This window comes from Lycorma delicatula, chromosome 1 (assembly GCF_047948215.1).
Source record: "Lycorma delicatula isolate Av1 chromosome 1, ASM4794821v1, whole genome shotgun sequence".
NCBI classification, from domain to species: Eukaryota; Metazoa; Arthropoda; class Insecta; order Hemiptera; family Fulgoridae; genus Lycorma; species Lycorma delicatula.
The window spans coordinates 107,758,276-107,780,454 of record NC_134455.1 but is presented as its reverse complement, the minus strand read 5'-3'; the positions used below and the strand labels follow the sequence as shown (position 1 = coordinate 107,780,454).

At 33.2% G+C, this 22,179-nt stretch overlaps 1 protein-coding gene across 1 annotated transcript in view; it reads left to right on the top strand.

Moving 5' to 3' along the window:
• Window positions 1–20,782, top strand: part of LOC142318158 (transmembrane protein 205) — a 38,652-nt gene extending 17,870 nt beyond the window's left edge. Inside the window, exons 2-4 of the mRNA XM_075354702.1 lie at window positions 5,010–5,227; window positions 11,876–12,033; window positions 20,276–20,782. Of these exons, the coding sequence (XP_075210817.1) occupies window positions 5,010–5,227; window positions 11,876–12,033; window positions 20,276–20,578 (679 nt within the window). The 3' untranslated portion in view covers window positions 20,579–20,782. The remainder of the gene's footprint in view (window positions 1–5,009; window positions 5,228–11,875; window positions 12,034–20,275) is intronic.
• Window positions 20,783–22,179: the final 1,397 nt, after the last annotated feature.

The following is a 22,179-nucleotide window of genomic DNA, read 5'->3' as shown; positions in this document are numbered from 1 at the left end:
AAAATTTTTCACAAACCATAACTCAAAATCAAAGCATTTCTGAATCCACGATTGTGTGAACATATTTCTTTATTTACGCTTGAACTTGTTCTAAAAGTCTTTCAGTTTTTTTGTGAGATGCGTTTTGTATTTGCATTCTTTTGTATATCTGTATGTAACATATATATTGTTTTTTGTCTTCAGTCATTTGACTGGTTTGATGCAGCTCTCCAAGATTCCCTATCTAGAGTCAGTCATTTCATTTCGGTAAACTCCCTACATCCTACATTCCTAACAATTTGTTTTACATATTCCAAACATTGTCTGCCTGCACAATTTTTCCCATCTACCTGACCCTCCAATATCAAAGCAACTATTACAGGATGTCTTAATATGTGGCCTAAAAGTCTGTCTCTTCTTTTAACTAAATTTTTCCAAATGCTTCTTTCTTCATCAATTTGCTGCAATACCTCATCATTTGTCACTTATTCACCCATCTGATTTTTAACATTCTCCTCTAGCACCACATTTCAAAAGCTTCTAATCTTTTCTTCTCAGGTACTCTGATTATCCAAGTTTCACTCCATATAAAGCTACACTTCAAACATATACTTTCAAAAATGTTTTCTTGATGTTTAAATTAATTTTTGATGTAAGCTTTATTTTTGATTGAAAGCTCGTTTTGCCTGTGTTATTCAACATTTTATATCACTCCTGCTTCGTCCATCTTTAGAAATTCTCTCATACTTTCCAAATAACAAATTTCTTTGACCCCCATAATTTTTTCTTTTCTTATTTTTATATTCAGTGGTCCATCTATATTATTTCTACTACATTTCATTACTTTCGTTTTGTTCTTGTTTATTTTCACGCGCTAGTTCTTGTGAAGGACTTCTCCATGCAATTCATTGTTTCTTCTAAACTTTTTTACACTCAGCTAGAATTCCTATATCATCAGCAAATCATAGCATCTTTATCTTTTCACCTTGCAACTGGAAATATACTGTTCTTTAACATCATTAACTGCTTCTATATATATATATATATATGTTTATGTGTGTGTGTATATCAAAGAACATGTCACGACTGATTCATAATCAACTCTCAGCAAAAATTAGTGAAGATAAAGTGATGAAAATTTGTATACACATTCTTCTTACCCTGTAAGTGCATAATAATAAGGGATTTTTTGAAATTTCAAGTTTAAAGAGTTAAAATGGAATAACAATGAAATTTATTACTCTTTGCATTTCTCTGTAACAAATGAAGATATCAATTTGATCTTTGGTGTGTGAATCTTCATGCGAATATCTAAAAACTAATTTCTAGATTATTTTTGAAATTCGACCTTAAAAGGGTGAAGAAAGGTAAAAAAAATGTCGAACAATGATTGCAAATTTTTTCCATTACTGACTACTAATGAGATAATCAGTTGTTTTGAGCTTGAAAATACTCTTCAGATAAATATCTAAAACCCAAACCCATTTTCATTTTTTTTTTAGTTTTAATATTTTAAGGCAATAAAGAATATACAAGTAAATTGTGTTTATATTTTTGGATTTTCGCTACCACTAGGTCGATTAATCTTTATGAGATTTGGTAACATCATAATGGTAATTTATGTTTATAACTCTGATTATGTATTTTGTGAGCGAAGCAGCGATGGGAAATCTAAAAACCAATTAGTGGGTCCTGTATTGACCAAATTGTTGCTGTGAAAATTTACTTTTCACTGATATTTTTATAAATTAAACAGGCTTTAATTTTCATTTATCACTGTTATTCTCACAAGCATGAGTTTAATGAACACAGGAGGCCCAGAAGCAGAGCCCGTGACCGCAACGGGAAGCGCAAGTAATCATATAGTGCGAGTGTAGCTGCAATGGAGATGCTAGTATATATACAACACACTTCTCTTCTATCCTATTCTTCATAAGACCTCTTCATTTTGTATTTTAATCTACCTAATTTTCAATATTATCTTATAAACTAGGCTTCTACTCTTGTCCTTACTCGTTTATTTTGACCACATTTCACTTCCATAAAATAACTCACAGGACGAAAATATTTTTAAGAAAAAATCATTTCAACTCTTACTTTTAATACTTCTACATTCTAAATATTTGCTGACTTCTTTTATTATATAAAAGCTGTCTTTGTTTCTACCAATCTGCTTTTGATCTTTACTTCATGCATCCTCTGTAATTTTACTCCATAAAATAACAAAATTCTTTAACTACAGTATTTTATCTCTATCTCAATGTTTTATTCTTCATTATCCTCTGTTTTGTCAGATTTTCTTTACTCATCATGACAGTTCACGATACATCATGATAAATCAACATTTTCTTTGTTTTTTCTCTCTCAGCTATCCCATAGATCTCAGGATAGAATAAAGAGCAAATGATCAAAAATAAATCAAGTCACCTGATAATTTTAGTGAAGAACTCATCCCTGTAGTGCAGGTTAATAACTATCCACCTGTATTAATAGACCTTATGTTGCAAAATATGCAGAACTAAAATAAAAAAATCACCCATAGACAAAAGCCCACACTGGAAACATATATAATAAAAAACTATATGTCATTGTCAACATTTTCAGGGTCGATGGTAACTGTCTCCCATTCAGAACCTCAAACAAAATACATAAGATTATATAGCAAAATACACATGATAAATTCAGCACTCTAAGAGTAAAAATATTAAACTACAGTGATGCCAGATAACACAGTATCAAGTAGAATAGACACACATTTGCTCAACTATGTCAAGCACATATATCAGCAGTATCCACAATTATAAAATCATTCTTCTAAATAACTTCAAAAAAACATGGTATACATACAAGGATCTTATCTAAAACATGCAAGTCTTACATACTGCACATAAGTACCACAATATCATGCTTGCACAGTATGAAATTTATATACACATTAAATTTTGTAAAAATATTGTGTTAAATGGACAGAGATAACAGAGAACAAATGTAATATTCAACTTCATATTGAAGAGACTAAGTACTTTGAATCTGGGATCATTAACAATAGCATCACCAATGATTCAGTAGATGAAAGAATCTTATAATTTGCTGTGGAATAAAGCTTTTCTGGAAACATAATTTCTTGTAGTTCGTAAATTATTACAAATTTTATTTGATGAGTTAAAAAAATATTACAAGTTTTTGTTATGATAAAAAAATAAATAAATAAATAATATTCACTTGTGAACATTATTCCAGATGTACAAATTACTATGAGTATAAAAGTAGTGCTGTAGAAAAAAAATAACTTCCTTTGAACTTCTGACATCTGTATTTCACAACTTTAAGAGATATAAAATATCTGACCAATCCCACTATAAGATTAATAATGTGGAACTGAGGGTAATTAGATCTAAGTGGCATCTTGATTTATGGAATGAAGTCCTATAAGATATATAATTCTTTCACCCTTTTTACAACTCAAGAATAAATATATCATGACACTTTACAATAGCTTTTTCTATTATCCTATAATATTCTTTGTACAGCCTTACCTAAAGCTAATAATTATGTATAAGCTATATAAAATATTATTATTAACATGTTTGGTACAATTTCATGATAACAAACTTCTCACAACATGTTCATCAGATTATAATATAAAACTGCTTAGAAAAAAATTTTAAAACACAAATTCCATTTCTTTAAATAAATGAAAATGGTTGTCCAACCATAGGATAACCTATGCACCAATCAAAAATTAATCCCTCACATTCAAGTTCAATTCCTGTCAAGGATTTGAAATATTTTTATCTACCTCAATTTTTTTTTTCTAAATTATACAAATTAAATTGCAATGATTGCACTATCCATAAATAGTAAGTAGCACTATATATATCATTTAATCAAATCATCTCATAGAAAAAAGACTTACTAACAAAGATATAAATCACAAGCTAATTTTACACATCATTCCTGAGAACAGTATAGCCATGTTTAATGCAATAGATATTTTAAGAAAAATGAATGTTAAAATCAATTCCAATTGATTTGTTTGCCAAGTTGAATATACTTTTGCAAATCAATATGATATGCCCATTAAAATGTTTTATTAAGACTTGCATGTTCTTAAATGCAAATTCAGAACTCTTTTATTTACTGAAAATCAGTTTACATTGTTTAAATAAGAAATGTAAATTTTAGCTGAACAAGATCTCTCAGTCTATTTTTACAATTTGAAAACTTGTTTTAGGATTTATTAATAACCATAGGATATAATATTAAATTTTAGATAGAATATTTGTATTGTATAATAAATATTAATAATCTTAACGACTGATACTTCAAATCAAAAAATTGGTTTGAATTTATTGCAAGTGAAATCATCTGATAATCCAATGAAATTTTATTGTATAACAAGATGCACACAAATTGTACATTGTGCAATAGGAATATTTTATTTCAATGTGTGAAGTAAAAAATTAATGCACCCTTTTTCAAATGATTATAATTTTGATTATATAAAATATCAACAATTGTTTTGTTTTATTTACATCTTTAGTTTTTATTTCGTAAAAGGCAAGTTGTTGTTTTGAACTTGGGCACTATAATGTTACATAAACTATATATTTTTCTATACTTTTTATTAGTTAGTATAATTTTTATTTTATTATTTAAGCTACTAGAGACTAACTGACCAATCATAACTGCTATGCAGAGAGATAATTTTTTGTATAGCATGAAAAATGTCAAGCTTTATACTTTCATTAATGATATATTTTAATATGAATAAACTTGAAAAAAATAGAAAATTTTTTAAATAGTATATGACATTTATTTTGCATGAAAACTTTTTATTCTCTTCTCTTTTTGTTGCTTATGTAACACTTTGAGTGTGAAAAGGTTAGTCAAGTATTCTAATAGTCATTATTCTGTTTTTATTATTTTTCTATCTTCAATAATTTTATTTAAAAACTTAATTTTTATATTCTGATACATGAATAGATAAATTAGTCTTTCTTATAATTAAATCACTTTGATTGTTTCAGAATATTATTTGGTACAACACAGCCAGCTCATATAGTTAGTGTAATTACTGTGAGTTCAGTTGTATCTTTACTCTACACATCTTCACCAAAGTCATCACCAGATTTATCATCTTCATTAAACAATTCACTTCAGCAACCATCATCTATTATTATGATTACATATCTTCTTGCCTTTTGCTCTCATTTTGGTTCTCAGTTTTGGATGACATTTATATCAGGTATATAAAAAAGAATAATGCAATCAAAAAATTATTTTAGAAAATTAGTTGAGAATATCACCAAAGCTAACAAAAATACTGTCTAGCCTTTGTACTAACTAGCCATACTAATTTATTAAATATGACATTTAAAAGAATAACACTGTCATGTTTTATTAATTGCCTAGAATTTTTTTTTTTTAATGATGTGTAGTTGGTCCAATTTATAAAAGTACATATAAATTCCACAGAAAAAAAATTATACTAAATTTATACTAAAAAAAACATTAATTAATTACAGAAAAATTTATACAAAATTGGAAATTTAGTATAGAATTGGACTGTTAAATTTTGTCTGGTAAGATATTGATAATTTAATCGTATATCATTAGTCTTTTTGTGTTTTAAGTGGCATCAATGGCTGTAGCCATTAGTGCCATTATTAAATTCCAACAACATGCAGATACAATGTACCCAGCAGTAACTTGATTTGTAGTTATTAGTAATTAATGTTTTAATTAAATTATATTAAAATTAATTATAAGTTAATTTTTTTCAATTTACAGATTACTCATCTATAAGATGTTCCAGATGCAGCATCATCATTCTGGTGTAATATTTTATTGGTTAAAATAATGTTTCAGCCTTCTCTTCACTAAGTACCTTAATTTAATACTTATTAATGGAAACAGTTTTTTGTAGCATTTGTAACAAATGTAGTTTCAGAACTATTTATATATGCATAAGAATATTTATTAAATAATGAGTATTTTATTTACTTATTCCTGCAATAGTTACAAACAGTCTGATGCCCAAGATTAGTCATTATGATGGATGATAATGAATTTTGTACTATGACTTGAGCAGAATGTCTACCTGAAAGGCAGAGACTCTACCACTCTGCCACAGATATCATTGTGCTAATTATTTTTCAGGAGCTATTTCTACTTGATTAGTATTTTTTACAGTAACAGAGAAATATTTTTATATATGTCTGTCTTAGTCATATTTAGATGAATATGTTTATTTTTGGGGTAAATAGCTAACCAGAATACGTGCGTTGAATGCATTGCTAACAATATGTTCCGGCAAATATGCACCACACCCAAGAATTTTACAAGCCATACTGGTTTATTCTGTTGTTTTGCATTGTAATTTTTGGAGTAAAATTATTGAATGATTAGCAATTTTAATTATAGCTTAATTACTTCTTTTTTTTTCTCAGCTCCCCTGGGCTGGACCGACTTGTTGGTATTACGCCACCCAGGGGAGTGTCTTTATACTCAAATAGGCCTTCCCGCCTACCAGCTATATACAGGCATGGCAGGTCGGCTTACCGGTAGATCTTTTTGAGAGTAATCTTTTATTTTATATGCCCCTTTCAGACACCACGCCATACCTGGGGTGTCGTGACATGGTGTCGAGGTCTTTTCTCTATATCTTGTGTTTTATTATTCTATTATTCCCTAAACTATATCCCCAGGAATCCCCAGCGGCTCATTGGAACCGACACACCTCGACATGCCGGCTCTCCCCGCTGAGGCTGTCCTCCCTTCACTAACCTAAATCAAAAACCCACTCTCCTTTCGTCGATGTTTTTCTGCGATAAGATCTGTCTGGTGTAACACGCTATTTTCTTCCAGTTGGATTCCCGACTAGTCATAAAAGGTACTATAGCTTCGGGAGTCATCCCGTCGATCACCATGTCAAATCTGAGGGCGGCCCATCTTTCACATATGAAGAAAGTATGTTCTGCATCGTCGATCTCTTCGCAATACATGGAGATTGCCTCTGCTCTCCTTCCTACTTTATTTAAGTAATTATTAAATGAGCCATGCCCGGTGAAAAATTGCGTTAAAAAGTGATCCATCTCGCCAAAACCTCTTCTTATCCATGGTTCGATCTCCGGGATGAGTTGTCTTGTCCAGCGACCCACACCGCTATTAGTCCAGCTCGCCTGCCAGGTAGTATTGACTTCATCTTTGGCCTCTTGATCTGCTCTGCCCTTCGATCTTTCGACTCTATATCTCGCGATGAGGTCTATCGGCAGTACTCCGGCGAGAACACAAAGGGCTTCATAGGACACTGTCCTATACGCAGCCACCACACCTAGGAGCCCTCTCCTATGCACCCTCACTAACTTCTCCTTGTTACGCCTGATATCTATAGCGTGACTCCATGCGGGAACAGCATACATCAATGATGATACTATCGTTGACACCAACAATCTGCGTTTTGATGCTCTAGGGCCATTCTGCGTTGCCATTATAATGTTAAGACTCTTTACCATTGCTTCAGCCTTCCTACATATGTTACTTATATGGTCAGTGTATCTACAATTCCTCTGGAAGGTAACTCCTAAGTATTTCAAACTATGCACCTCTTCTATAACTTTACCATTGATGAAAATAGTAATAGGATCCAGTACTCTTCTTCCAGTGAAGGCGATACACCTTCATTTTTCCAATGACAACTGCAGACCCCTAGAAATCATCCACTCATTAATGATCTGAGAGGCCGCGTTCGCCCTCTCTTGGACCTCAATTACCGTCCTGCCCTCAACTAGTACAGCGAGATCATCTGCATATGCCAAAACCTCAACTCCAGCAGGGAACATTCTGTGCAGGAGATCATCTATAACTAGCAACCACAGCAGCGGCCCCAGGACTGATCCCTGTGGCATCCCACCTTGCATCTCAAAATGAATTCTTCCTTCAATCAAGCATATTCTAAAGATAGTCCTCGATTTGCCTACATATATAAGGGCTCAATCCCTTTGTGGCCATTGCTCTGTTTATGTGACTACAACTGATTGAGCCAAAGACATTCTTTATATCAAGTGAAATCATTAATGGAATGCGTCTTGTGCGCCATGTGCCTCTTCGGACTTCATTAGCCCAGTCCGAAATCCTACAGATGGCCTTCACAGTGGACTGCCCACGCCAGAAACCATACTGGTTTGGGCTAATCCCGACTCCCTGTTCTAGTTCCCGAATAATACGGCTCGCCAGCATTTTTTCCACGAGTTTCCCCATGGTATTCAATAGGCTCAGGGGTCTGTAAGTGTCGTCCTCCTCCATAGGTGCACCTTTAGGAAGGCGCACACCACCCTGGCCTCTTTCCAACACGCGGGGAAAACTCTTCTCTCTAAACCGTAACTGGCAACCTCTAATACTTCCCAGGGAGTCTTCTGGACTAAACCTTTGATCACCACTGCAGGGATTCTTCTGGTCCGGGGCTCTTCTTTAAAGTCAGACTTTTGGCCACTAGTTGCAGTTCATCTATAGTAAACCTCCTGCTCTCACATGGTGTGGGTCCACTATCATTGGCTATCATGCTAGGGAACAATCTCGCCACATGCATTTCAGCATTAGCCTTATCCAACATAGGTAATCGTCTGCCGAACTTCTTAGTTACTATACGATAAGCTTGGCCCCATGGGTCAGTATCGAGCTCACTGCAGAGATTATTCCAGCACTCTCTTTTTCTTAATTGCTCTGTTAAGGGCCCTTCTAGTTTCAATATACCTTCTTGCTATATCCTGGTAATCTTCCCTACCATTTCTAAGAAGTCTATGTTTTCTTCTCCTAAGGGACTGGAGCTCTTGTCTCATATTCCCGATCTCGGTCGTCCACCAATATACATTACGTCTCCTTGCAGCATTACTTGCCACTCTATCTATCTCTTGTTTAATTATATTTGATAAAGCTTCAAGGGTCTGCTGCTGCCTATCTTTTAGTCTATCAGCTGTTCTATTGACTATTAGTTCAATTTGTTCCGCTGAAAAACTTGGTAGGAGAGGATTCTCCACTCGCTCGAAATTCGCATCTCTCAGGTCTAGTATCGTTGCGCGGTGATCACTAGCTACATCGTCAAGGAGGACCATCCAGTCATATTGTTCACTTTTCCATCTATTATTCAGGATGGCCAAATCCAGCACCGACTGGTGGGCTCTTGCTACATAAGTGGGTATGCCGTCGTTTATACAATGACAGCCAGTAGTCTCAAGCAGGTCCGCCAGGATCTGTCCTCTCCTGTTTGTGTAACTACTACCAGCCATCACCATTTTACTATTAAATTCACCCAACATAACTAACCTCTTCGATGAATTAGTAATTAATCCCTGTAGGATATCTACGAAGCGAGTAAATTCCGCAAGCTCTATGTTGGGTGACACATACACACCCACTATCATGACTCCCATGATAGTGGGCATGATGATGGTGTAGTGATGATGGGGCATGGTTTCATTCTCCAATGCCACCATGCCCCTACCCCCTAAACCTGAGTCTCCAGTGAATATTATGATTTATGACCATAATAGCAACATCCCCCTGAGTATCAGCGATCCAGCATGACTTGGCTGCCTCGTATCTATTCGGCTCGGCAACTGCAAGGAAATCAACTCCTCTCTCGACGACGACTCGTGCAATTAGATCATGAGCGAGGATACTCCTGTTCACATTAGCAAATAATGTTCTATACACGTAGGTCTTTCTTGCATTGCCAAGCTCCAGTCCTATGTTCTCTGCTTCTGCAGTTGAGGCACTGCTTCGGTTCTCGACAATCAGCAATCTTATGACCTCGACCGCCATAATTGAAACAGAGTTCCAACCTATCTGGGCCCTTACAGTCCTGACGTCTATGTCCTGTCCCCCAGCAACGATTGCACCTGTCTTCGTCCTCGCGTATATAGGATCGGCAACTTATCCAGTCTATCCTGAGCCTTTGCTCTACGAGTTTGCACGCTGTTCTATAGGAGGTGATAACCGTGACGTTCCTGGTCCTGCCAAACCCTCTTCTGATTGATGATATCTTAAACTCTTCGTTTGGACCAACCCTGTTTGCTATTGCAGCCATCACCTCCTGTTCTGATGTTTCAAACTCTACATCTCTGATGTGGACAACAGCTCTTCTGGTGGCTCTACACTTAAGATCAACGTGCAAATCCGCCGCCTTATCCCTAAGTAATGTGCTCTGCATTTTTTGCACCCTCGATCCTTACATGTAACCCTTTGTTACTGCCCTTGCGCAGTGCTATTACATTGTTTGCCTCCTCACTTGTCACCGCACCCTTCATCGATCTAAGGAGCTCCGCATACGTCTTACCCTCAGCCTTGACGATTACTGTACGACTTTGATCCGCTAGTGGTGTAGCTTTCTTTATGGGTATATGATTCACTCCCACATACCTTACACTTGAATCTCCTTGAAGCGTCAATATGTATACTGGCGTTTCCTTATTCCTTAACAAATAGGACAGGATCTTCTTCGTGTAATTTCCAATATTCCCTGCCTGCAAAATATACGCAGCATCTGGTACTTGAGATATAACCCTCCTGACCGCTCTTAACAATGTAGCAAGGGTTTCCCTCTCAGGTACGCCAGAGTTGTAACATATCTTATATTTACTTCTCTTTTTTTCTGTAGTGCTGTCTCCAATGACTGAAACTTCATCTTTTATAATGTCTCCTGCGACTAATTTGGGGCCTTGTTCTTGTTCTCCCATCATCTTTAAGTCTTTTAGACTGCATGTAATTTCCCTGTCAGGAGGGAGTTCTGTCACCAAATTTAGCTTACTCCTCAAGGAATCGGGCCACCTTCTGTGTAGGAGTTCTAACAGTTCCCCATCTTCTAAATCCTTAGAAAGAATATGTTCCATGCTATCTTCAGTTATTGGCAGATCCGTTTGTGTGGCTTGCGTCACCATGTTTGCTGTGGATGGCGTTTCAGCCAGCGCGTTCAGGCCTTCATAAATTGCTCTGAGCTCCTGCTCATGCGTACCAATGTATTTGCTAAGTCCAGCCCCCATATGTTGTTTTAGGGAAGCCAGCGTGTGTCCCAGTTGATAAATTAGGCTACCCAAAGTATCTGGTAGCTCCTCTTCTTCTGATGACCCTTTGCGTGGTCTCTTCTTGCATTTGTCCTCTAATTTCTTGATAGGCACCACCCTCTGTTGACTTCTACTTTGAGCGGCTGTTGCCTCTAAAGGGAGCGAATCTCTGCGCCTCATACTTGCACTATCAGACTTCCGTGTCCAAAAAAAAATTAAAAAAATATAGTTGATAGCTTGATAAACTAAGCTACAGCAGTCTATCTTATCAAGAGATAACAACAACCGAAATTAATTAAATTAATTCCAATATCAAAAGTTTATAATTTGAAGAATAATAAACAATATTATCCACAGTTGATGCCAGTTACAATTGTCTATGCCATCCACTGCAGAAAACATCCACTGTAGCCACTGTGCCATCCACTGTAGCTTTCATAAGCTACACCCGAATTGAAAACAACTTAAGGTACACCATTACTAACTCACACTAATCACTGCGACCAGCAGTCAACTATGAACCTCATTGCCAATAGCAATAAGGCTACTCAGATAAAAAATTCAATAAAAAGGTAAGTCCGCAACCAAAAATTACCAAATTATATTAAAACACTTACGAAAATTTTCCACCGTCGATTCCCAATTCCAAAAATCAGATATAAAAACCGTTGATCCGAAAAAAACAGTATAAGACAGAGCGCACAACAATACGTCCGACCGCAACACCAGCTTCCACTCGACTTCAGCTTAATTACTTAAAACATCTTAATTCACTGATACTGTATAGGGGGAAAAATGTGTAACTGTAATGTATAGATGTATAATTTTTTTTTCAGGGTTATCTTTATATTTCTCACTTCCTCGACATGCTTTTGGTAGAGTTCAAAAAGTATTGTTTCCAAAATATTTTGGGATGAATACGTTTCTCAGTGCTGTAACACTTATTGCTTTCAATCATCTAAATTATCCGTGGAATACTGGAAAAATGCTACAGGTAATAACTATAGTAATTGATAATATATATATTATATTGTGATACATAATTTATGCTTTAAAAATTTTTGTTTTCTATTTCTTACAAATAACAACTTAATTGATTATAAAATGTGGGTAATTCCTAGAAACTATTTAAAAAACTATTCTGTATCTAAATATTATTATTCAAGTTAAAAATTGGGCTGAATTTTTAACATTTTTTTACATAATGAGGATTAAAACACGTTTTAATAATAAAGCTTCAGTGACCCAACCAGTCCTTAAAGAAGACCACAAGAGTGGCCATCTTTCAGCTAATCATATTATCATATCTTTCATTGTGAAGCAAAACTTTGGTTCAAGTCATAAGTTTCTATTCTTTCCAGTCCAGTTCAACTCATTTTTTGTACATCCATTTTCATTGTCATTCGCACCACAAAAGCTCATTCTCCCTTCATTAACCTTGTTACCGAAGGTAAGAACAATTAAAACTACAAAAAATAGAGTTTAGTTTATTAAAAACGCCAAACAGTTTTACCTCCATTTATTTGTGTTTATTCCATTTAGATGTGGTTGTTATTTTATTTATTCTTGTCCATTAATATACCACAAAAGATATAACATTTCCCATAAGCTGATTCAAATTAAAATAATTCATTATTAAAATTTACCTACGCCCTAAAGGAGTAACTTTTTTACAGTAAATAAGTAAGGTAAACAAATGATAAAACGTGTAGGCTGCCAGCTTTTATGGTGTGAGTGGTAACGTCTCGGCCTTTGGTATTTTCACACACGCTACAAATCATTCATCTCATCCTTTGAAGCAATACCTAATGGTGAATTCAGAGGTTAAACAAACAAAAAACACGTAGAAATCATTTAAAAATTAATTTTTAAATCATTTAAAAATTCTGTTTTCACCTGCAGCAGGAGTAAATAATACAAATAAATAAAGATGCCCTGGAAAGTAAGATATAAAAGAGAATAATAAGTATTAGCATTATTTAGCTTTTGCTGATAAACAGAATTTTCATGAGTTGTTCATCAATTTATTTCACATATTTGAAATCAAAGCAACTTTGTTATCTCTTGGCTATTTTAATTTCTTATCAGTTAATATCTCATTATTCAACAAAATCAATTTCTTGGAATCATAGTGTGACAAAGTCTAATGAGCACCTTGAATGTAAATAATTAAAATGATTCATGCTCATGAATGAAAATCACCTATATGTTACTACCATATTGTCTAGCAGCTTCATGTTTGGTAGATTTTTATATGTGCACAATAATATAATATCATTTATCATGGCCATCAGCTGGTACTAATTCCATCCTTTACTACCTAGCTTTTACTAAAAGATTCTAACCAGCTGACTCTCAAAGGTTGTTTTCAATGCTATGTCTGTCAGAAGAGACTATTTCTTTTTAGAAATATAATACTATTCTCAGCAAAGTTTTTTACCCATTATTTTTTTTAGAAAAGTAGGTTATACTTGCCTGATAAACACAAACAATGACTTGTTCTTCAAACTATGTAAAACTTAAATGAAACTTTAGGAAAGGATGTAAAAGATATAAATAACAAAAGTTTTCAATGTTACAGCTCATAAAAAATAAAAATAGCAGTTTTTTAACAAAATTAAAAAGTTAGTAATAAATAAGCGTAATTATTCAAATGATTTCTTATAGTGTAAGGGACACTGTAAGTAATTGAGATAAGAATTGTAAATGAATCCCAGTAATGAAAGAAACCTGAAAGCAAACTAGAGGTAAATTGCTCAGAAAAATCAATATTCATGAAACAAATTAAATTGCATGTATGGATTGTAAAAAATTAACAGGGGAGTGTAGAGGTGATCCTGCAAAAATGAAAAGTAGCATATGATAAATTAAAACTAAAATTAAAGGCTAACTAACTTCAAGAATTTAAAAAGTTTATCATTTTTAACTTCTTTATCACCTAAATCACCACCATTCTGTTATCAGTTTAAACCTGCTATCTGATGTCACATATTATTGGCATGTACAATCAAGTAGAAGGTGATGCACCATTACATTGCAGTTAACCAAGGTACCAAATAGAGCATCACCAGATGAAATGATGTATCCGTGCATTAACCTTATGTGCTTCAAATGTAAACAACAAAGAACAGATTTTTCTGTTCTTCATGGCTTGTTTATACAAGTAATTACAGTCAAAATTAAAAATTTCCAAATATAATTACTCGTACAAACAAGTATCATTTCTTCTGTAATTATATCCTCTTTTCATCTAAAAACATTGTTATAACAGAAAAATAACTTGCAATTCAAGAAAAAGCTTTCTATTACTGGCATTACTGACTTTCTAAACTATTGTTTCTATTACTGGCATCTACATGAAGGTTTAACAATGTAAAATCTTGAATAATATAATGTCCAAAGTATGTTTGTAATATGAGAAAGACATACTAGTTACCATTACAACAACTACCCATAACGAGAAAAAATGAATTGAGTTTGTAGATGAGATTTCGGAAATATGCAGTATACGTATTAATTTAGAAAGCAACATAATTTTTAAAAGATTAAATATATTTAATAAATATAATATAGTACGTATTTTGGAAACCAACCTATTTTAAGGAATATTTTAACTTATGTTTTTTCTTTGAATGGGTTGAAAATCTCCATTGATGTGAACATATCAGTAAATGAGAAATTAATGCAACTAATGTAGTTAATAGATTTTTGTATAACTGTTAAGAGAACAAAATGGTCTTTTATTTATTATTATTATTATTACACAGTAACATTTTTATAAACTAACAAGCTTAAGAAATGATTTTTTTTTTTGTTTTAAGTAAACTAAAAAATTTGGAGAAGATAAGAAAACTTAATAAAACTTAAAACTAACATGCTGTTTTCCCTTACATCTTATTATAAAGTGTAACATTTTAATAATAAGCATGAATTAATTGGAAAACTACTGATTAGCTGAGTAAAAAAATGGTCAACAAAATGTTTTTAGAAGTGTTTTCACTTTTATGATTAATTTTTATAGTATATGAGAGTTTTTGAATTAATTTAGCTCTATTTATGATCAGATTTTTCAGTTAACAATTAATGAAGTAACAGGAATATTATTTTATTCCTTGAATTCCTATTTTGTTTTAAGCCTACAAATGTTACATACAAAAGTTTCGTAAATGAATATGTAATAATGCAGAATCATTATTACACTTAGTGATATGTAAAACTTACATGATTATTTCCATTATAAAGCACGATGAAATATAATAACACATAAAGATTATTAAAAATTATAAATGATTCTATTTTAAATTACTTCCAATGTTTTTTTTTCTTGAATTTTTACGGGCATCGACTACTAAAGTAATACGTGACGTGCCCTCGTCACGTTCTTAGAAAGAAATTAGTATCACCATCAGGATCGTCATATGTAAGGGTGTAAAGGGCCCTTACATTTTATTTAAAAACACAAACTACACAGAACATTAAAACACAAATAACAAAGACAAGCACAACACTTACAGGGTGTAAAGGGCCCTGATATTAAAATTTGAGATAAAGTTCTCAAAAAACCATGAAATTAAAAATACAAGTGATCAATACCATTATCTTCTTCTGCCTGTCTCGATTATTTGTTAATTTTAGCACACTCGGGGCGACCAGAACCGCCGTTTGCAGAATATCAGTGGCGCCAGGATGCCGTGGCAGTTGACTCTCCATATAAACAGGCTACAGGCATGCATTGCGCCCACCCATAGCCTCGCGCCCTCAGTCCACCCTTGAGGGTCCCCCATGCCATCATTGGACACACCCCGACTCACTGCTCTTGAATGCAGACAAGCCAGGGTGGCCTAGGCAAGAGGGCTACCTCCCGTCACTAAACGTGCCACGCTTCGAGACTCCCATATATGGATGAAACTACCTCTTAGAGACTCTTTAACACAGCTTTAAAATTTCCATTTTTATAGACTATTATGAAGTCCACTGGCATGTAAATATGCAACTATTTTTCTTTCATTTCCATTAGCTAAATCAGCAGTAATACCATTTCTTAGACGGAACCTCTTTCTGAGGTCCTCATATATTGTACACTCTTCTATTAGATGCTTAATTGTAAGTGTTTTATTGCAAACACCGCACATTGGTCTCTCATCGCCAGTTAACAAATATGAATTTGTTAATCGCGTGTGATCGATTCTAAGTCTGGTCACAGCTACTTTTTCTCGGCGAATCAACTTCACGTCGCTTTTCCATTTATATGGAGAAGTTTTTACCGAGTTTAATTTTGTATTTAAACTTCTCCAATCAGTATTCCACTTATTTTTTACTACGTTAGTTAGACAATTTTTAACATCTGCCACTCTTACAGCAAACGCAACCAAATCATCGCAGACTGTTGCCTTTCTGGCAGCTTCGTCTGCGCTCTCATTACCTGTAATACCAGCATGCCCTGGAGTTCATACAAATACGCATCGCTGTCCTCGTTGATTTAAAACGTATAAAAAGGACAGGATGTTTGAAATTAAGACATCCTTAATGTTTTTGTTCCGAATTGCAACAAGTGCACTTAGAGAATCGGAACAAATTAGTACTCTCTCTTCGCAATAATGTTCTGTGAAGCGAAGACCTTGCTGAATGGCAGTAAGTTCTGCCGTATAAACACTGGCCATATCTGGCAGTTTCCAAAAGTGGGCTTCTCCATTTACATATATGGAGCATCCAACACCATGTTCAGTTTTAGAGCCGTCAGTATAAATTCTGATATGTTCTTCATAGTTACTGACGGTGGCTAAAAATTCCTGTTGGATGATCACTGCTGGCTTCTTTTTTATTTCTCCCTGAGAGAGATCCAACCTTGTATTTACCGCCGCAAGAGCCATGGCAGTATTTCTCTCGTGGAAATTGCTAGTGTCTCAGGAATAGCAATTTCGTGTTTTCTTCTTAATTCGTGGTACCTAATTCCGGAACTTGTGCGGAAAGCGCCTGTCGCATATCTTATTCCGCTATTATAAATAACGTCTAACTTTCTTAGATGCGACTTCCTAGCGGATGAATATACAATACATCCGTAGTCTGGTTTTGATTGAACAAAACTATTTTGCCTTATAAAATCGCAATAATATCTCTTTATCTGAGCCCCAATTAATGTTCGATAAACATTTGATAATGTTTAGGGCATTTTGCATCTAACACTCAAGTACTGTATGTGTAATCCCCATGTAAGGGATTTATCCAATACTAGTCCTAAAAATTTCACATTTCCCTTATATTGTATTGGATTATTGCCGATTGTCAACGTAGGACTTTGATGAGGAATTCTCTTCCTACAGAAGTGTACACAGCACGTTTTTTCTGGTGAAAATTGGAATCCATTATTCCTTGCAACTTGATTTAGAGCGTTAATCGCTCATTGCAATTTGTATTTCACCATAGCAGTCTTGTTGCTGGCATATACAATTGCCAAATCATCAACGTAGACGCTTTTGCTGATTTCTACTGGAATGGCTAATATCAATTTATTAATGGCGATGGTAAACAAAGTACCGCTCAACGGCGAACTTTGTGGTATGCCATTTTCCAAGATTTTTATAGATGAATATTCGTTGTTGACACGTACTTGGAAAGTACGGTCATTCATATAGTTTCTCAATAAGATTGGCAGTTTGCCACGAATGCCCCATTCATGTATCTGGAGCATTGTACTATGACGCCAGGTCATATCGAAAGCCTTCTGAAGATCAAAGAAGACTCCAACACAATGTTTACTTGTAATAAAGTTGTTATATATAACGTTCTCTAAGTTAATAGTTTGATCAGTGGTAGAATGGTATTGACGAAAACCTGCTTGATATGGTGATATCAGGTTTTCTTTTTCCAAAACCCAAACGAGTCGATTATTAATCATTTTTTCGAATATTTTTCCCATAGTGCACGTCAAGGAGATAGGACGATAGCTATTGGGATCTGTTAAATTTTTCTTTTTCTTTGGTACTGGAACAACATGAGCTTTTTTCCACTGCTGCGGGTACATTCCATCCCGCCATATTTGATTATACAATTCTAAGAATCTGCGTTTTGCAGTGGTATTCAGCTGCCTGATCATATTATAATGGATTTCATCCGGACCAGCAGCTGTGTTGCCTGCTTTTTCCAACGCTTTCACAAATTCTTCCATTTTAAATGGTACATTATATAAGTAATTATATTCAGTTCTAAAATTTAGTAGACCTTCAAGTTGTTCTTTTTTGGTCCGAAAATCTTCTTCGTAGTTGGCCATTTTGCTGGCCTTTTCGAAGTGATTGGATAATTGCTCTGCAATTTCATTTGGAGTGTCTTTAATTTCATCATCATCTTGAAGGCTAGTTATGGGAGAAAAATATTTACGCCCACAAATCGCCTTCATTTTCCTCCAAACGTCTGATGCATTAGTGGTTCTGTCGATGGATGACACGTATTTCTGCCAGGATCGTTTCTTAGAATCTATCATGAGACGTTTTGCATATTTCTTAAAGGCAATAAGATTTTCTGTGGTAGGACGTTTCTTAAAGACGTTATACGCTCTTTTCTTTCTTTTAATAGCTTCACTTATTTCATCGTTCCACCATGGAACGGGTTTCTTCGTAAGTTTCCCAGATGTTTTGGGAATGAATCCCGATGCCGACTCAAGTATTGCATTTGTTATAGCGTCGACATCGTCCTCGATAACTCCAGTTGTTTCAGGGAGTATCGTTCTAGCTGTGAAGCTCGTCCAATCTGCCTTTTCAAACAACCATCTTTTAGAGATGGGATATATTTTTCTTGTAACATCAGTTACAATTTGCACCGGGAAATGATCGCTTCCATGCAAATCGTCTAAAACATGGAACCTGTACCTCGGTGCTATCGATCCGCTTATGAGTGCAAGATCTATACAGGACGTCGATCCATCTCTGGCATTGAAAAAGGTTCCTGACCCGTCGTTTAAAAGAATAAGTTCTTGAAATTAGGTATAAAAATGATTTTGATCTTTCAGTAAGAAATTACAAAAAATAAAAAATAAAAACAGATTACACAGAATACCCTATTGGTTACAATAATTGAATTGGGTTCATGTTTCTCCTGTTTGTCTGGGTGGAGGGTTAATTTCTTATTCTAAATGTTCTATGTTGGGAACTGTTCAATATCCCAATTCCTATGTTATTAGGATTGTAAGATTTATAATATTAATTTGAAAATTGACCAGCTTCAATAATCAAAATTAATTTACTATTTCATGAGTTTACAATTGTTAATTTTTTAAATTTTATTTTCCTAATCTGTATGTTGTAATCTGTTCAACTAGTGAACAATAAGCAACCCCTTTCATGGTGCAATGAGATGAGGATGATATGTATGACATGTAAATGAGATGTAGTCTTAAACAGACTTAGGTCGATCATTCCTGAGATCTGTGGTTAATTGAACCCCAACCACCAAATCACACTGATATCGACTGTCTATTTTTCAAATCTATATAAAAGCAACTAACTTTTACTAGGATTTGAACCTCAGATCCTTCGACTTTGAAAATCAGCTGTTAAACAACTGATTTGCGATGCTGAGTTAACCGCTAGACCAGCTCAATGAGCTTGTTTATAATTTAGTAATAAAATATTACATATTTTTTATTATTACTTTTATTTTTCTCTATTCTTTTTTTCATTTTTAAAGATTTTTTTTTATTAAAATCATATTTTTTGAACAGTTTTGAGTATAAGAGTTTTAAGTTTGCGCTTAACTAATCTTTTGCATTAATGGGAGATACTCTATTTTTCATCTCATCAATGAAAATATAAACTTTAGTGCTAGTAATCACTAAAGTGCGTAGAAATCTATTAAAATTGATCTTTTTTTATAATAAATTTGTCTCATCGGAAACCTAGTTTTGAGGAAATTAAAAATTAAATTTTTTTTTATAACTTTTTAATATAAGTAACTAATTATATTTTTTTGGTTAATTATTTCCAAAGTTTTCTCAGAATTATGTTATAAACTTTTAATTTTTTTATTGGGAAGCTTTTTCTGCTTTACAATAAACTTGTTTTCTTAGAAAACAAGTAGATAAGTAAATCTGAAACCAATTTTGTGTAGAACACAATTTGCACCCCAAGATTTCTAAGATTATCTAACATTTCTTAACTATCAGTTCTAGGAAATGTTAATAATAAATCAAATTATTTTCTGTAATTGTTTTTAAGATATGAATTATATTTTTCTTTTTGTTTTAGGAAGTAACATTAAGCACATGCTTCTTACTGGAATTAATCATTAGAATGTACGCTGTACCACCTCTTCTTGAACTTATTTCTGCCAAAACTGAGATTGAAAAGAGAGCTGGAATTGGTCAAGAGGTTGGATTTCATGATCCAGGACCTTTAAGAAACTGTCCTCATTACAAAAAATTACACAAGAATTTTCGTCGTGTTCATTTATATGTTGCAACTGGTAACATAATTGCACTTGTTTGTACTGCACTTCACCTACAGTACTTAGCATATCATTTGATATCATTCTCTAATTGTTTACAATAACAATTTTCAATTTCACTAATGAAGAATTTACTCAGTGCTATAATAATTTTTTTTTTTTAAATTTCCTAGTGAAATTACAATCACAACTACTAGAAACACTGTTAGTGTTTTTTATTGAAATTTTATGTCATAGAGTAGTAGATATTTATTTTAAGACAAGTTCAATTTCTAAACTTAACTATAATTTCCTCAAAATTTATAAAGATGATTCTCTAATATTAAGCTGTATTAAATGCAATTTTTACTAAACTTTAAATAAATAATAACAAAATTTGAATATTTTAATTATAACTTTTAATTAATTAAAAAGGTATTTAAAAGTTATAATATATTTGTGGTATTTAAAACTTTTAAATACCACAAATACAATTGTTCATTACATAACAAATACTCAAAATTGGAGTTTATATGTTTCAAATTTAATGCTGTAGCGCATAAAAATTATTTTCAAAGAACAGATTTATCTATATTAATACACTTGTCCACAAAAATCATAAATGTTAAATGATACTGGATGTGTATAATGATGATTGTGAATATTAAATTAACATAAAGCATTCTTCTCAAAGAAATGTTTCTCTAATAAAGGCTTCTGGAAAAGGATTCACTCTTTCATTTGCCTAGAAAACCTTAGAAAATGGCATAAAATAAAATTCTCCAATAAAAGCTTATTGTTGTTATGACTGTTAATTAAATAAATATTAAATTTTTACAAAAAAAAATGGGAAAAGCCAATATTTATGTCAGTTCTTTTACTATAAATATTTTCCTTTTTTTAATTATACAAACAGAAGATAATAATAAAAGATGATTAAATATTAGGTTTAGCTGTAGGAATTTTTATAAAAAATAAGTGTTATAATTTTTAGTTTCATTTATGTCTAAGAAAATTTGTTGACCTTTGTTAGATTGTAATTTATTTATTATATTTTTATTGTTCAATGTATTTTACTGATAACTATATTTTCATAATTGCATACATTTTTAAACTAATTTATAATAAATAAAGTTTTCTTTTTTACAAATATATTTAGGACTTGCATTTTTTAATGATTTTTACAAAGTAATTTACCAAACAACAAAGGGCTTTGTCAGTAAGTCTTTTATCATTCAAACTTGGTGGATATGCATTCCTTAACCCGCAACTGGTAACACATATCAGACGCTTAGGTTTGCTAATTCTCCACATTTTATAATTTAGCACTGTTTGTTCCTTCAGTGTATGCTTAGGTTAAACATTGCAAATAACGTTTGTGAAGTTTGAAGCTAAACAGTGGTGCGGTGTGACTTCAAAAAGAACTTAATTAAAAAATATGCCATCTGAGAGATGCTGTTACTTAAAGTGTTGATATTTGTGTTCATCTTACAGACATGTATTACCTGAAACATTGTTTTCTACAATGTATGCGGTACATATCATACCTCCTATGATATGTTTTACAATTGATTGTATTTGCTAAGGATTTAAGTTTGATTTTCTCAAGTTTTTTTTATATTTCATAAAATACTTTTTTTAACGTTTCATTTTTGTTAAATATTTTTATTTTCTCTCCTAAATACCGTGAAATCCAGCATAAAAATATTTTACTGATCACTTTATT